Raw genomic sequence first — 17,924 nt, 5'->3', positions numbered from 1 at the left:
TAATACAAAACCAGAAAACCACAGACACACAAAACCCACAACTATAGGGAACAGGGCTAGACATGAGCTCTGGGCCAGGTGTGGACCCATTCACTTCATTTCTCAGAAGGTCTCAGTAGGCGGAGACTCACTTGGAGCCTCAGAGCCCAGCACTGAAGAAAGCAAGAGGCTGGCACAGCAGGGACCCCTCCCTCAGACCCCCCTCTCCCCAACACAGCCAAGGCACAGCACAGACGGGAAGCCTCTTCCCAAAGCAGTACAGAGTCCTGCTAGCCTCAACCCTGTACTTCTCCTGTGGCCTTTCAGGCCACACCCGAGCCAGATGCCAAGTTCCAACTACACACCATGCTGTGATCAGTGCATTTCACGTGGAAAATCTCTTGTACAACCAACCTACAGGTGCCCCCAAGTCCCCTCCCATGGCGAGGACAGAGGCCCAGAGCATCTCCTCCATTTGTCCTAGGATCCAAGGCCAGAGGGGTGATCCTGAGACAAACCCAGGCTGGCAGGCTTAGAAGCCAAAATATTCACCACCCCGACACTCCGCAGCCACACCTTTGGGGACTGTGGGCGCCCTTTTTCCCTCCCAGCTTCTTGCTCTGGCTTCTGCTCCCACACAAGGTATTTGGTGTCTCTGTGTGGCACCTGTGACCTTCAAAGTCCTACCTAGCAGGCCTCGCTTAAACTGTTCCTCCAGCTTAAACACCCTCCTTCTCTCCTCTCCTCCCTACTTTTGAGCCAGCCCCGATGCCGCCTCCCCTGTGCTGTCCTCCCTGATGACACCCTGCCCACAGCTGCCTGTTTGTGTCTGACCCTCCCATCAGGTGACTCTGAGCTCCAGGTGCATGCTCAGAGGATGACAAGTGAGACCTGCTCCCTGCTCTTAGGGGCAGAAGTGTGTCAGCCCCTCCCCCAAGGTCCAAAATTAAAGCCCAGGACCTCCAAACAAGTGGATCGGGAGTAGAACTTCTAACAGTGATTCCATTATACTGAGCTTGTCGAGATGGCCTTAACCCAGTGGTACTGGCATCCCAATAGGAAAGAGAGATCATGTCCCAGGTACAAAGGGTCAAAAGGACACTGCTGTCCAGGACCCACACTGTCATGATCCTTTGCCACAAAGCCAGAGCAAACTAATGCACCTGCCCTCAAGGAACCTGGCCTGCAGCAGTCCTCATACAACTCAGGCAGAGGCCATGATCCTCTATACAAGAAACCAAGGCCGACAGCCTGCCCTTGACTTTCCACCACAGAGAACCCACCTTTGGCTCTCTGCATTTATATAATATGACACAGGATAAGGAGTCCAGCCAGATGCCTGGAGTGGAGTACGCTTAATCTGCTCAGAATTATCTGTGAGCAACCACCACCACTTCCGGAGACATGGCACAGGCCAGAGGGAAGTAACCGGTCAGCCTGAGGAACAGGGATGGGACCTGGCTATTGGAAAGTTCGCACCCAAGCTAAACCATGAGTCGTATTCAAGTGTTATAGGGGAAGGAGACCAGGTGAGCCACACTTAAAATAAGCTCCGTCAGCAAGCAATTTCCCCCAAAACAGTACCTCACAAACCTATCAGGCTAACAAGAAAACGCCACCCCTCAGATGGAGCCCAGAAAAGTGGTCTATTTCCCACCTTGGTATAACCTCTCTGCCTCCAAGGGCAGTGTGGAGACGCAGAGCCCAGTGTGCACCGCCCAACCCAGGCCCATCAAAAGGCAACCCTGGTCGGTTTCCACGAAGGACTCATCTCACTTGTAACAATGTGTTGCCACAGCTAAACGGCAGCTGGAGAGGCCCTGTTTGAACTTCCAAGTGAGTTCCCTTCCCTATCTCCATGGGAGCAGGAAGAATCGAGGCTTTGCAGGGAAAACTCACATATGTTCCCAGAGCTGGAGTGACAGAGACTGTCTGGGAACCAGCTTGAGTCCCACCATCCCCCAGCCCATCCCTTAGTGGGATGCTGGCTAATGCCATTCGGAGAGTCTGCCCCCCACCCTCCACCCCCCACCCCCACCCCACCCCTCCCCGCACTCGGCTCTTATTTTGAAAAGCACCTGACATGATAAAGCAAACACTCCGCTGTGGACCACATCTGCAGAGGGCAGGGGCAAGCAGCAGAAAGGCAACTCCATAAAGACAGCACTCACAGAGTCTCGGTCTGCTCCTGTCTCATCCAAGCTTGCTGAGGTGGTGCTTGAAGCAAGAGGTACAGCCAACTGCCAAGTGCTGGCTCTCATCTTTGTCCCTGTGGCTGCACATTGAACACCGAGGGGGGTGGGGGGGAACAGCGCACTTCCAAGACACTTCATGTGCCAAGAATGTGCTGTGCACAACCAGATCTGAGAGAATCGTGTTTAAAGGAACCGGTTTCCTGAGGCAGCTCTCGGTGGCAGCCCTCACCCAACTTTTTCCGTTCCTGGGTTTTTCTCAGACAAGGTAAACCTATGAGCATATCCCCAGCCGTGGGCGGGCGGTCAGTCAAGATTTCTGGAGGGAATCCCATCTTCCGTATGGCCCAGGGCTGAGTGCAGTGAGTAGGGAGAAGGGAGGAGACTGAAGTCAGGTAGATGCTTGGGCAGTGTTTCCATGCTACTCCATATATTCGAGGTGCCAGCTAAGTGCCAGGCTGGGGCCTGGTATCCTCATCTCACACCGGCCCCCATGTCACAATGGCTGCAGAAGAGAGTCCCTCAAAGCTTGGCCAGTCCTTCTCCATCCTCAACTCTCCAAGAAGCCTATTCAAGGGCCAGGCTCTGAACTCATAAGGGGTTCAGCTGTACACCAGTCCATCCTAGAGGCAGTCGGTCCCCTTTCCTGTGGACACGTCAGACACACGCACACCCCAACCTGGTGTCTCACTCCCTTCTTCCATACCATGAAGCTAAGTGACAAAGTGACAAGCTAGTTAGATTAACAACCTCAGCACTCCAGATCCATGGTGCTTACTCTCAGTGTGCTTCTGTCCCTTTCTCTTCTTGTGTTCCAGCCTACCGTAATTCAGTCCTCAAGAATGGCCAATGGCCCAGGGGTCCTGGTTTATCTTTAGGTACTAGCACTAAAAGGCCCCGAACAACAGCATACCTAGAGTTGGAGGGCTCTCTCAAGGTGCAGTTAAGAAAGGCAGCAGGGCACCTCCACGCCCTACTTGGGAGGAGCACCCAAGTACTCTGCTCAGCACCCTGACTGCCCCCTGCTGGCCAAATGCATCCACAGCACCAGCTCTGCCCTCTGAAGGCTGCTAGTCTTCCTGGAGATGTCATTAATTTAGGGACCAGTGAAGGCACCTGCATCCTGGATGCAGCCAGCCAGTAGGGAAGGGGCTGGCAGGACTGGAGTTCAGGCCAGTCAAGACCACTTGGTTGTCCCTTCTCGAGCACAAACGGAAGCCTCCTAGCACTCACTAAGAGTGTGAAGAGAGGAGACAGGGGTAAAAGTGTCTGTGATAACCCAAAAAGGAGACACACTCACTTCACTTCCCGGTGCATGCTGGGACTCTGGTCCCATTAGTCTCCTCAAAACTTGGAAGACAAGGAGAAGAGGTGGAGTCACCTACTGGGGGATGGGGAAGGAGTGGAAAGTATGAGCGGACTGTATGCAGGCGGTGAGGAGGGATTCCTAGCTCTCTCCACGAAAACACACTTCCCTGGATAGCACAGCCTTGCAAACCGGGAGTGCACATACCTGGGACTCCCCGGAGGGGACAGAGTGACTCTGGCTTTTAACTACGAAGAACAAACCCCTTGGGGCGTGCTACCACAAAAGGAAGGAAGTGGATCCTAGATCTGGGAGTGCAGGAGGGTAAAGGATTCTGGAGATCTGGGCAGAGGGAGAGGTATGGGAGAAAGGCGGGGAGGGAGTCAGCACCCTGCACTAGAGACCACAGAATGGTAAATAACATTAAAGACCCCGTGGTCCAGGCGGTCTAAAGACAGCCGTGGGACACAAGAGGAGCAGCAATCCTAGAATTGCTAGAGTCTTCGAACAGGACACGGAACTGGCAGCGATACCGTGGTCCCCGAGATCAGAGTAGATGAGGTAGTAAGGACTCCAGGGCTGGCATTTCCAGAGGTGCACTCTGGAGCTGCTGGGTGCAGTGCAGTGTGTGGGCGACCCACCCACCAGGCACGCGGCACAGAGCTGAGTAGCCCTTAAGGACCTGGAGTTGTCCCATGCTGCCCAGATCCTGAAGACTCTAGGGACCTTCCCCACTGCCCAATCTAGAGGCCAGGGATGCTTGTGGTCTCCGGATCTTCGGAAATGCCTTCTGAGCGAATCCGAATCTCACAAATTCGAGGACCCTTCCAAAAGTAACCCATAGCCAGAAGCCAGTAGGGGCGCCGCCGAGGTGACCCGCGTCCCCCAAGTAGCCAAGAATGCCCAGCAGGAGTGACCGCGGGTGGTCCGGAAGTAGGGGGGCTGTGGTAGTCTCCCTGAGTATCCCGAGGTGTCCGGGCAAGGCCGGGGGCGTGCGGAGGTCACTTACGCTGCTGTTCTCTCCTGTCCAGTGTACCATCGCCTGGTTGTGCGTCGCGTCTCCCTTGAGCACGAACGACGTGCTGATGAGCGAGACCTGTGCGCGCGAAGCCGAAGCCGCACCGGCCACCGGCGCCGCCCGAACCCTGCGCCCCTTGCCCAGAGCTGGGGCGCCATCGGTGCTGGGACCCGAAGCAGAACCCGGACGGAGACCCGGGACGCCAGGCTCCGATTCTCGTGCCTGCGGATCCTGGCGATCGCTGGACTCCGTGCGTCCCGCGGGCAGCAGCCTGGTGACCTGCACACTGGTACCCCAGCGCCCGGGCTGGGGGGAGCGCCCCATCGCTCCGCAGGCAGCCACCAGCACCAGCACCAGCACCAGCAGCGGCCACGAACGTGGCCAGCACGGCGGCGGCAGAACCTGGGAGCTCCGATCCGGCACAGTAAGGCCAGGACGCTTCGGGGCGCTCGGGGTTCCCCGGTGCGCCATGGTCGCCGGTAGGTAGCGGCGGGGCGGTACGGGCGACACCGCGGCCGGGAGAGCGGGAGGGCGCTGGAAGCTTGAGCAAGAGCGCAGAGAAAGGAGCCGGGAGGGAGGGAGCGCGGGAGGAGGAGACTCAACGCCGCCACGCAACCAAGGGAGCACCGCCACCTGCCGGCCGCGGGCGAACCACCGCAGCTCTGGGCCCGGCCAGGCCGGGCCAGGATGTCCTGAGCGCAGTCACACCTCCAAGACCCCTTCCTTCCTTCACAGTGACTCCCAACCTTGTCCTCGATCCTCCTCTCTCACCCTCTTTCCATCCTCCCTGATTTCTCGAGGCGTTTACGAAGCAGCTGCACTTGACCAGACAGAGTTCCAGGCACTTGGGGCATAACGGGGTGCAACAAAGGGAAACGGGCCACACCCAGCTAGCCCGCTTAGAGGCCAAACAACTCCAGAGCAGCCGGTCTGCAGAGGTGGGGAGAGCGCCTCCTCTGGGCGCTGCTGGAGAGAGTCAAGGGGATGCCGGCGAGTCATGAAAACCCGGAGAGCTGGTCCAGGCAGCTGAGGACAGTGCAGGAACCTTGGGGTGTCAACTAAAACCAACTCAGTACCTCAGACTTTGGCTTTATCTCCCACCTCCCGGGGAACCCCTGAACAGAATATTACACCTGTGTAGAGGTAGCAAGGAGAGAAGAACAGAGAGGTGGGGTCCCAGCCAGACGGGGTAGGCCAGCACAGAACATGTGGAAACTAGACCCAGAGCTCACCACGTCTTTAATTCAATGCCAATAAAAGCCGCCATCACTGCCAGCCCCTCTGCCATCCAGGACACAAAGCAGGAGGCTGCCCAACTAAAGCCAAGAGTGCAATTGAGCTTTGTCCCCTCGGTCAGGCCAAGGCTCATCCTCTCAGGCTCAGGGTCCGGGAGGCAGGGAGTCTTAGAGATAGACACTGAAAGGCCCCGCTGTCTGCTGGGTCTCTTCACTCCAGAAAACCGAATAGAGCAAAGACCCAAGTATCCAGCAAAGTCTGAATTTGCTATCAAGGTTGAACTCCAGTGCCCTCTCCAGGAGTTCCTGTTCAGCACAGGCGGGCGTTGCTAGGGCTCCACTGTGCGGAGCACTGAACAGGACTGGAGTTCCTGCCGGGCCTCCTCCTGTGGAATGTGCCCAGGGTGCACCCTGATATAAACTTCCAACCCGAAAAATTCAGGAGCTGAAGTCCAAAGCCAGGCAAGAAGAGAGGGTGCACAGCTGTGGCAACATTTGGTCTAGCAAAGAAAGGCTAGCAGAGCCAGTCAGTATGGGGCTGAAGGGGGTGGGGAAGGACAGGAAACTAGGAGATAATGTGCCTTTCCTAGATCTGAGGTGGCGGTGAAGGGGGTTCTAAGTCACAACTGTATACCATCAGAGTATAAGGTGCTTTGTTGTGCTTTAATTCTTCAAAAAGCTTCTAAGTAATAAGAGAAAGCCTCAGACCATGACAGAATACTGAACACCTACTATGTGTCGGGGATTTCCCTAGGGGCCTCTGTGCCTCGAAGGTCATGACTAGGACAGGTAGTGGGTAGAACTGTCCCCATTTACAAATGAGGAAACACATTCAAAAGTTCAGCCACAGCCTGACGTCACCCAGACTCTGACTCAGGTGCTGTGATCAGAGATGGTGCCTTTTATACCTCTTATCATCTGGAGAAGGAGCTCTGGGACACTACACCATCCAGGCACTTGCCACCCAGTCAGAGGGAGATGGGAGCCACCAATGGCCATCCCAGCCTATCTGAGACTCAGGTCCCAGAGACTTGGTCCAGGTCCCCCATGAATAGCAGAGTCCAGGCCTGGCACAGAGGTGTGATGCCCTGCTGGGGCTCTTTCCAAAACAATCTACTGCCTCTGCTCCAGAGAGGACACAGGGACTTAGAAGAGTGCGTCTGGCTCATCTCTTCCATGGTGAGCCCAAAGCTGTTAGGATCACTCCGTTTACAGCCATGGCTGGACCCAGGGACACTGATGAAGGAGAGGCGGCTCAGGTCTGGCAGAATGGACAGATACTTTATTAAAAGGCCTACCTCAGCGGTTGGCTGGCACCCGGGAGAAAGGAAAGGTACTGTGTAATGAAGGATGAATCTGAGGAGGAGGGGAAGCCCCACTTTATTGTGAGGTAACATGGAACTGTCAACCAAAGAAGCAAGTGTCAAGAGGGAGCCAGCCACAGCTACCACGGGTGCTGTCCTGGCAGAGGAAAGAGCCCTTGAGTGCTGATCTCACTGCTGTGCCCAGGAGTGGCTCAATTGATATTCAGAGGCTGACCGAGTGTAGCTGGAGTGTTTGAAGCAGGGGAGTGAGATTATTAGCTTTTTTATAGCTGCTATCCTGGCCTTGAGGACGGGCATAGAGACCACTTAGGAGGCAACTCCTCCAAAGGGCTAGAGGTGTGGGGGCTGGAACAGAGGGAAGGAAAACTCTGCAGAGATCTTTCACTCCACTTCCGATCACCGTGCATTAACCTTCCTCAGACATCCACGGCAAAGGCTTGCACATAGATGCAAGAGAGAGATGGAGGGATGTGTAGACAGTGGAGGAAGCTGACTGGCCACCTCTGGGCGTCACATCTAGATGTCTCCAGCTAGAGTAAAGAGGGCATGCACTGTCAGCAATGTATGCCAGGGTGGCCAGAGGCAGACATAGGACGTGAAGGGCTGATAGCCGTGCTGTACATGAAGCCCTGAAGGAGTCTGGATCCAAGCACATGCAGATGGTATGATTCAGCATTGCCCCTGCTTGGGAATCAGAAATGCAATCCTCTTCAAAGCTACAAAGCTCCTGATCTTCAAAATACAGAGATACTGAGATGCTGTCTACCCCAGATATCCTCTGGCTCTGCTCCCTGCTCCATGCCCTACAGGGAATCAAAGGTTGATCCTGCTCCTGGGACCTCATAGCCTCACAGCGACACTGAGTATATGCTCCAAGGGGAGAGTTTGAAACTCAGCCCAGTGACGACCTCAGGCTCTGCTCCTGAATGTCCACAGCAAGCCAGTGTGACTCCAGGTGGACTTACCTCACATATCGTGGATAGTAGAGAATGTGTCCCCACCAGAAGCTCACGTGGGACACAGTAAGGGACCCTGACTAGTCAGTGTCCTACTTCCCCAGGTGTTACACCTCCACCTGCCCCTCAGATGCCTCACCTGTCAAATAGGCCCAGCCTGCCTTGACCGTGTGCTTCTCAAAGCTCAGGCCTGGGCCAGCATGTGCAATGTTTTCAGGAAACTAGACCTAGAAAGCCAAGAGCCCCCAAGTATGACCCAGGGCTTAGGTTTTAGCACATCGTCTGGTAGAGCTCGCACATCCCAAACTTGAAGTGCAGCTCTGTCCCAGTGTCTCGGGCAGCATTTTAGACTCGCCTGTGGGGGGAGGGGGGCTGGAGAGATGGCTCAGTGGTTAAGAGCACTGACTGCTCCCACGGAGGTCCTGAGTTCAATTCCCAGCAACCATATGTGGCTCACGACCATCCGTAATGGGATCTGATGCCCTCTTCTGGTGTGTCTGAAGACAGCGACAGTGTGCTCACATACATAAAAATAAATAGTAATAACTAACTAACTCGACTTGCCTGGGAAAGAAGAAAAACTCCTGGTCTCAAGTTTTCTGAGATGGAGACCGACTATAGCATTCGGCCCTCTGAAGTTTCCAGGGTGGTTTGACTGTCCATCCAGTAAAGACCACTGTCCCTATCGTTCCTCCCAATGCTGGGAATGGAACCCAGGGCTTTGCACATGACAGACAAGTGACCAACCCAACCCTGACCATCTTCTCCTTCTCCTCTCCTTCTTCCTCTCCTTCTCCCTCTCCTTCCTCCTCCTCTTCCTCCTCTTCCTCCTCCTCTTCCTTCTCTTCCTCCTCTTCTTCCTCCTCCTCCTCTTCCTCCTCTTCCTCCTCCTCTTCCTTCTCTTCCTCCTCTTCTTCCTCCTCCTCCTCCCTCTTCCCCCTCCTCTTCCTCCTCTTCCTCCTCCTCCTCCCCCTCCTCCTCCTTGTCCTCCTCTTCCTCTTCTTCCTCTCTTCCTCCTCCTCTTCCCCTTCTCTTCCTCCCCTTCTTCCTCCTCTTCCTCCTCTTCCTCCTCTTCCTCTCCCTCTCTTCCTCCTCCTCTTCCTCCTTCCTCCCTTTCTTCTCTTCCTCCTCCTCTTCCTCCTCCCTCCTTCCTCCTCCTTCTTCTCCTCCTCCTCCTCCTCCTCTTCCTCCTCCTCTTCCCCCTCCTCTTCCCTCTCCTCCTTCCTCTCCTCCTCTTCCTCCTCCTCTTCCTCTTCCTCCTCCTCTTCCTCTTCCTCCTCCTCCTCCTCCTCCTCCTCTTCCTCTTCCTCCTCCTCCTCCTCTTCCTCCTCCTCCTCCTCTTCCTCCTCTTCCTCCTCCTCCTCTTCCTCCTTCTCCTCTTCCTCCTCCAATTCCTCCTCTTCCTTCCTCCTCCTCTTCCTTCTCTTCCTCCTCTTCCTCCTCCTCTTCCTCCTCTCCCTCCTCTTCCTTCTCCTCTCCCTCTTCCTCCTCTCCCTCCTCTTCCTTCTCCTCCCCCTCTTCCTCCTCTCCCTCCTCTTCCTCCTCTTCCTCCTCCCCTCCTCTCCTCCTCCTCTTCCTCCTTCCTCCTCCCCTCTCTCTCTCTCTCTCTCCTCCTCCTCTTCCTCCTCCCCTTCCTCCTCCTCCTCCTCTTCCTCCTCCTCCCCCTTCTCCTCTTCCCCTTCTCCTCTTCCTCCTCTTCCTTTTCCTCCTCTTCTTCCTCCTCTTCCTCCTCTTCCTCTCCCTCCTCTCTTCCTCCTCCTCCTCCCTTTGGGACAAAGTCTCACTCTGCAGCTCTGTCTGCCTGGAACTTACTATGTAAGATGGCCTCAAACTCACAAGGATCTGCCCTGCTCTGACTCCAGAGGGCTGGAGCCAGAAGCATGTACCTGGTCCCAGTGATGGATTTTTACAAGAAGTCAGGGAAGGTGGGAGTGACAGTGGTAGGCCTGGAACCTCAGCCCTAAGGAATCTAGATAGCAGGTCCAAGGTCAACCTGGGCTACATACACAGTCACCCACCCCACCCCACCCCCGAAAAGTAAAAGGGGATAGAAAGAATAGCAACAGGGATAAACTCGGAGAGAGAGGAGAAAACAAATATAACAAAAGTTTAAGGTAGAATAAGAAATAATTTAGTAAGGATAATTGGATTCAGGAGGTAATAAATATTAAGGGTCAAGCACACAGTAGGACCCCCACTGAGAGGTCAGTGGAGCCCAGCTGTGCTCTGACTTTGCCAGTCCCGTGACTACACTGTGTCCCAGAAAGAGGAGGGTACTGTCTTCTGTATAGTGAATTGTTGCACTTGCTCATTGAAAGTCACAGCTCCATAAGTGGCTCTGGCGGTGATGTGTTAGTCTTCATACATGTGACAAAGCTAAACCTGTGGACTGCCCCAAGGGGGGTCTATCTCAGACAAGTGGGGTCTATTTCAGAGACAGGTAAGGAACCCAGGAGTGAGTACCACCAGAAACAAGGGACTCGACCAAGCAGAGGCCCCTAGGGCATGCCCCACATCTTCCAGCTGTCTCTAGAGCTGGTGAGTGGCAGAGCGTCTCCTAAGGACTGCTGAGGATAAAAGGCAATAGCTCTTAGCCAGGAAGATCAAGTGCGACTTCTCCTTGTCAGGTTGTCAGGGGCAACAGAGCAAGGCAGCAGGGACGGTGGGTCAGATCCTCAACTGGGACCTGGAGCTGGAGTCTGATGCCTAACAGCCGCCTCTGTGAGCCAATGGAGAGAGTAGAGAGAGGAGGAGAGGTGGAGAGGTGGTGTCTGCAGTCCTGTGGTGGGGTGCATTTTAAAGGGCTTGCTTTATGGTGGAACCAGGGGCTCCTTGACCCTTGGAATACATCTCTGTGGACCAGCCAGCCCCAGGGTGCTAACGAGAGGAGTGGTTAAAACACTGCATAAAGGGCAGGTTCATTTCTTCCGTTCATCAGGGTTTACTGAGCACCTGTTGGGTGCCAATCCCTGCCTTCCAGGGCTGACATGCTAGTAGCCACGGTCAGACCAGGAAGAATGAAAAGTGACAGTTACATCACACTTCAAGTCTGGAAGCAGAGAGAGGTGAACGCATGTATACACACACACACACACACACACACACACACACACACACACACACACACACATCACTTACCAGGACACACCCCAGTAGCCTAAGGAATGCCTACTAAGCCTGCCTCTTAAAGGGGCCCAGCCTCCAATCCGAATTGTGTCTCATTTATCATGCAGATAACTGGACCTCTGCACAAGCCCCAAAGGCCATTTAGAAGAAAAAAAAATGGTAACCGTCATGGGTGGTGCTGAGATGGCCTCTTTATGACAATAGTGGCTTAGCCCTAGGGGTCCCACTGGCATCCTATGATGTGGAGTCTTTGACAGTCCATTCGGATACCTGCCCTGCAGTCAGAGTACACAGTCATTTAAAAGGCGAGCATGTCTCTGCACCATGTTCTGCATAAGAATAGCCATTCCCCACATCCACTGCTGTTGCTGTGCTGTGACCCCGCCCCATTCTACCACCCCTCCCCCATCATCCCCATAAGCATGCTTCGCCCCTCCAACATCTCCTCCAGTTCTCTTCAGCCGTGTATTTTGGGTCTCTGTCTCCCCATCTGTCAGAACAGAAGATGGGTTCCCTTAGGACTCCAGAGAACCTTAGCCCCTGGGCCACTCTCCACACTGAAATCGCTGCTGACTGTCTGCTCCTCTAGAGAAGTCGCATGACTTTGCACACTAAGGACTGCAAGGTGCTGCAACTTAAAGCCGTATTTGACTTTGCTTAACTCCATTGTTTCCCCAACTTTTTGACCCTGTAGCTCTTTATTTCTGCTTAAGAGCTACAAACACCCTGGAGAGCACCACCATTATGGAAAAATGTGCTGAATGTGGCAGAAGGAAAAGTAAGAATTTATTTCTACCTGAGGTGCTGGAGCCCAAGAAAATACAAATGTGCAGGTCCTGAGTGATGAACCCAGTAGAAGTAAAGCACACACACACACACACACGCACACGCACACAGAGACACACAGACACACACACGCACACAGAGACACACACACAGAGAGACACACACACACACATACACACCACACACCAAACACACTATACACACACCAAACACACTACACATACACCACACAGACCATACATACATACACACTACATACCAAATACAATACACACACACATACTACACACCAAACACAAACCATACACACACACACACCAAACACATCACATAATACACACAATACACACCACATATATACCACACATACACACACACCATACATACCACAGACACTACACACCAAACACATCACACACATACACACACAACACACACACACACCACACACACACACACACACACCCACACACACACATACACACACACCACACACACACACACACACACACACACACACACACACACACACACATTCACGACTGGGTAGAGAGGCACCAGGCTACCCAGGGAACAAAGCAGGTCCCATGGTAGAGGACAGCCTCTGGGAAGATAGGTCCAGAGGCTTCCGATCTTCATTCTAAAGTGCCTATGCTTTATTCTGAAGTGCAAGAGAACCTTTCAGTGTTTTTAAGAATAGCAATCGTGTGGTCAGATCTATGAGTCAGAAAGTGAGTTCTGGCAGCTTCTAAAGGCTGGAGGGGAAGAGCAGAGCAAACACAGTGATGGTTCAGGTTAGGGACAAAGGAATGTGAGCAGGGGGAGAGGCAAGTAGAGGAGGGGAGACAGAAGCCCCAGGACCCAAACCATACAGGGTGGGAATGAGAGAGCAGTTGGGAGACCCTGTAGTGTTTGGGGGCCTGATGATGCCCTTCCATGCAGAGGGGAACTGTGTGAAGAAAGTGTATCTCTGTCTGTGTAGCTGTGGATGCCTGGGAGTTGTCCTGGAGGGATGAGCTAAGAACATCCAGGTTCCTACCATGCCCAATTATCCTCACATATCAGTGTGTACCCCAAGAAAGGCTCATTTTGTCCCTTCCCAAACTCTGGTTTCAATGAAAAAAATACCAGGGGTCCCACCTCTGTCTTTAGCTTTACCTTCTAGAACCTGTGGCTATGATTGTAAATGAGAGAAAAGAGAGAGCCAACAAACTTCAAAATGTTCCAGAAGCTTAGGATCTGGGTGCCCCTCCATCCATCCCATCACAGAAGCATGGGGTGACACACAGGCACTGCTATCACTATGACCTAAGGAGAGCTCAGGAGCCCTTCAGAAACAGCCACAGGAGACCCACGACTGCTAGAAGTCAATGGGAGGACTAAGCAGGCAGTACCCTAAGTACCTCTGAGGCTATGTCTAGGAACGTATGACTGCTGGAGGTTAATGGGAGGACTAAGCAGGCAGTACCCTCAGTTCCTCTGAGTCTGTATCTAGGGACTCATGACTGCTGGAGGTCAATGGGAGGACTAAGTCGGGAGCACTCAGAGTCTGTGTAGGTGCCTTGAGAGATGACTCAGGAGTTAGTGCAAAGCTCCTGTTTCCAGACATCCAATTTCTAGTCATTTAGAGAGAGCACCCCCACCTCCTCTGAGCTTCTTGGTTCCCATACTGGTAGCCAGGAGCAGTTGGCAAGGTCTGAGCACACTGCAGTCCTAGAGTTCACCACAAGCCTCCCTATTCTAGATTTCTCTAGAGGATTCTTCCAGAGCCTTCCATTTTCACAGGCATTTGGAAAGCTGCCTCACGGTGCTCTTGTTTATAAGATTTATTACAGAAATTACAAGGGTTTTTTGGTATTTGTTTGTTTTACCAATTTACTCAATGTGAAACTGATGTCAACTTAAACTATCTTCAGGTTTAAGGGTTCTTATCATAAAATTTTGGTGGGAAATCATGGCTTGAACAGTTTCAGCTTGGGGTTAATTAAAACTCACTTTTCCTCAGAACAACTTTTTTAATGAAAACTGGTGGGCATGCACAAGCTATGTCCTCACCTGTGAGGCCAGGTAAAAACACCCCCATTCTGGGACTATAGGAGTCCTGGGACCTCAAGTTCTTCTTGCATTTTGAGGTGGGTAGATGGATGGGAAGATAGGTGGGTAGATGGCTGGATAAGTAGGTGGAGGATGAATGGATGGATAGATAGATAGATAGATAGATAGATAGATAGATAGATAGATAGATGTGAGAAAGTGGGTGGATGGATGGATGAGTGGGTGGGGAATGGATGGATGGATGGATGGATAGATAAGGTAGGTGGGTAAACTGACAGATGCATGGTGGATGGATAGATAAGTAGGGGTAAATGGTAAGGTGGTGGGTGGGTGGATAGAGAAGTAGGGGTAAGTGGAAAGGGGGGTGGCTAGAAGTATGAATGATGGAGTGGGTGGACATCTATATGGATGGGCAAGTGGGCAAGTGTGTAGATAGATGCATAGAATGAGTGTGCAAATGGGTGGATAGAAAGATGTGGCGTGGGTAGATGGATGGCTAGGTAACAGGGTGGGTATGTGGGCAGGTGTATGGGTGCATGGGTTGTGAGTGAGTGGGTGAATGGGTGGACAGATAGATGGATAAGGTGTGTGGAAGGATGGATAATAGATAGGAGGGTGGGTGGATGGACGAATCAGCAATGGGTAAGGGTATAAGGATAGCGGGGGAATGAACACACAGGTGGATGTGCCTGTCACTGAGGTTTTCCAGATCTTAACTTCCCAGTTACAGGTAGTGCTGTAGCCAGCAATGAGTTCTAAGGGAAGAGTCCCAGCTTGGGAGTCCAAAACATGCTGAGATCCCTCCTCTCACTACCATGGTCCTTCTCTACTAAAGGACATTTTACCCAGCCTCAGACGGGACAAACTCTCAACCTCCTATCCAGCCACTGTTTCCTGCTTCATCCTTCTTAGGTCTCTCCTCTCTGCTCAGAAACACAGCTCTGGGCTACAGCACTCATACTTAAGATCAACTGTGAAAGCTGGCGAATTCTCCCCAAAGCTGCATAGCATTGCTGGAGACACTGTCTCCGTTCTCCGTGCTCTGGAATCAATCACACGCCAGTACTCCAGGCTGAGGAGGTTTAAACCTTCAGGGAGGAAGAATGGAGGGCACACGACTCCACCCCAAGGCTTTCCCATGTTCCCTTCCTTGCTGGGTAGACATAGAGATTCTTTCCAGTGAAGCAGACAGGAGTCTCCTCTGCAGCACTGAGGATGAATCCCAAAATTCTAGAGCTGAGAGCAGCATGTCTGGTGGCAACTCATGCTGGAAGTAGCAGTCTGAGAGGTAACAGAGCTTGGCTCTGCACTGGTGTGGTGGGACCTGAAGAGGACCAGGTTAGCTCCCTGTTCTAGCTGACCCTACGGCCGAGTAAGACGTGTAACAAGCATAAAAGTTCCAGCAACAGGAAGCAGCCGGGCAGATTGGACACATCTACGTTCCAAATGTGCCCTTTCCACACAAAACCCTTGCAACATATACAAGGCTGACAAGGCTCAAGTGTCTGAGGCTAGCCTGGTCTCAGAGTCGTGAAGACAAATGTGCAAGGGCAAGCCTTAAAAATTAGAAAAGAAGGGTTGGGGATTTAGCTCAGTGGTAGAGCACTTGCCTAGGAAGCGCGAGGCCCTGGGTTCGGTCCCCAGCTCCGAAAAAAAGAAAAAGGAAAAAGAAAAAGAAAAATTAGAAAAGAAAAGAAATAAATCAACAAACAAGCACCAACATAAACGAAAAACAGGAATGCCAGTTAGCACAAAACCCATGAAGGAAGTCACCATGCATCGATGCCCTGTGTTAACAAAACATGAGAAAAGCAAAGAAACGGGAAAACACTATCTGTTCTCCACAGACAGTAGGTCACCAGGGGTGGGACCTGACAAGAAACAAACCAACAAAAATACACATTATCGTTCGCAGCCATAAATCAAATGCATTGAGTCTCAATAAGGACAGGAAAAACATAAAAGAAACACAAATTTCTGAAATTGAAGAATACAGCAACATGGAAAGTTCACTTCCAAGCGCACCTCAACTGCAGATCTGAGAGAGCAGAAAATCAGTGCGACTGAGGCAAGAAAGGCTTCCATGGCCAGGAACACAGAGAGGAAAGCCAACCATGCTGTGCTGCCCGTGAGGCAGCCTCCACACACAAACACATAAGCAAGAAGAATCCCAGTCAAGTGGAAAGAAAGGCGCTAACAGAATATTTAAGGGAAATGCAGCAAAATTTTTCTAAGGCTGATGTAAACTTTTAAATATCTAATATGTCTTACTACCCCCATACAGGTTAGAGAAATGAGCACTTAGGTGCACCATAGTCGAGCAAGTGAAAGACACAGAAAACCATGAAAAAGGGAAGAGAAAAACAATTCATCATATAAGGAGGAATAATAATGTAATTAACAGCCTTTCATGGGATGGGGGGGGAGCAGAGTGATGGAAGGATGTAGAATGGCTTTTAAAAAAACTGTCAACTAAGACTTCGATACCCAGAAAAACTGTCATCAAAAAAAGTTCTTAAAGACAATGAAAAAAATATTAATAGAATTCCTTGTTGGTAGAAATGCCTTGTTATAGATAGGTAATAGATAGATGGATGGACAGATATAGATAGATAGATAGATAGATAGATAGATAGATAGATAGATAGATAGATAGATAGATAGATAGATAGATTAGATAGATAGATAGATAGATGTTAAAAGCCACCAGTCAGAAAGACTGAGAGAGACTGGGCAGGGGTTAAGTGCAGTCCACAGGAACAGATAGGAAGCCTCAGATGTGGTAAATGTGAAAGTTGATATGAAATATTTTCTCAAGGGCATACTTCTCTGTAATTATTTTAAAGATATAGACAACAAGGCTAGCACAGAGGCGGGGAAGAAGAGAGCCATACTGAAACAAATCTTTAAAAGTTAGCATTGATCTGACAAGTTAAAGTTTCTTAGTTCACAGATTATTTAAGAAAAATAACTTGGATACATAGTGCCCTAGTTAGGGTTACTATTGCTACAATGAAACACCATGACTTGGTGAGGAAACTTGGAGAGGAGAGGGTTTATTTGGTTTATGCTTCCACATCTCTGTTCATCATGGAAGGAAGTGAGGACAGGAACACAAACAGGACAGGAACCTGGAGACAGGAGCTGATGCAGAAGCAACGGAGGAGTGCTGATTACTGGCTTACTCCCATGACTTTGTTCCAACTGCTTTCTTTTTCATTATTATTAATCATCTTATTAGTTTACATTTCAAAATGTTATCCCCCCTCCCAGTTTCCCCTCCACAAACTCCCCATCCCGTTCCCCCTCCCCTTTGCTTCTATGAGGGTGCTCCTCTACCCACTCACCCACTCCCGTGTCACCGCGTTAGCATCCCCCTACACTGGGGCATCAAGCCTCCACAGGACCAAGGGTCTTCCATCCTATGGATGCCAGATCAGGCAATCCTCTGCTACATATGTATCTAGAACCATGGGTCCCTCCATGGGTACTCTTTGGTTGGTGGTTTAGTCCCTGGGAGCTCTGGGTGGTTCAATTAGTTGGTATTGTTCTTCCTATGGGGTTTGCAATCCCCTTCAGCACCACCAGCTCTTCCTTTGAGATCCCTGGGCTCGGTCTGATGGTTGGATGTGAGTATCTGCATCTGTATTGGTCAGGTGCTGGCAGAACCTCTCAGGGGACAGCCATACCAGGTCCCTGTCAGGAAGAGTTTCTTGGCATCAGCAATAGTTTCAGGATTTGGTATCTGCAGATGGGATGGGTCCCTGGGTGGTGTGAAGACAGGGACAAAAAATGGAGCAGAGACTGAAGGAAAGGCCATGCAGAGACCACACCACTGCTTTCTTATAGAGCACAGAGTCACCAGCCTATGGACACCACCTACAATAGACTGGGCCCTCCCCATCCATCACTAGGTAGGAAAAATAACCTACATACTTGCGTACAG

The 17,924-nt window shown here is 51.7% G+C and overlaps 1 protein-coding gene across 2 annotated transcripts in view; it reads right to left on the bottom strand.

The window, feature by feature from the left end:
* Sorcs2 (sortilin related VPS10 domain containing receptor 2) overlaps positions 1-5,077 on the bottom strand; it is a 362,100-nt gene extending 357,023 nt beyond the window's left edge. For both annotated transcript variants that reach the window (XM_032916916.1, XM_032916917.1), the window contains exon 1: positions 4,487-5,077. In XM_032916916.1, coding sequence (XP_032772807.1) covers positions 4,487-4,966 — 480 coding nt within the window. In that variant the 5' untranslated portion in view covers positions 4,967-5,077. The remainder of the gene's footprint in view (positions 1-4,486) is intronic.
* Between the last annotated feature and the right edge of the window lie 12,847 nt (positions 5,078-17,924).

This window comes from Rattus rattus, chromosome 11 (assembly GCF_011064425.1).
Source record: "Rattus rattus isolate New Zealand chromosome 11, Rrattus_CSIRO_v1, whole genome shotgun sequence".
In the NCBI taxonomy this organism is placed as follows: domain Eukaryota; kingdom Metazoa; phylum Chordata; class Mammalia; order Rodentia; family Muridae; genus Rattus; species Rattus rattus.
Note: the sequence above shows the minus strand (reverse complement) of the source record. Positions and strands in the feature narration are given on the sequence as shown.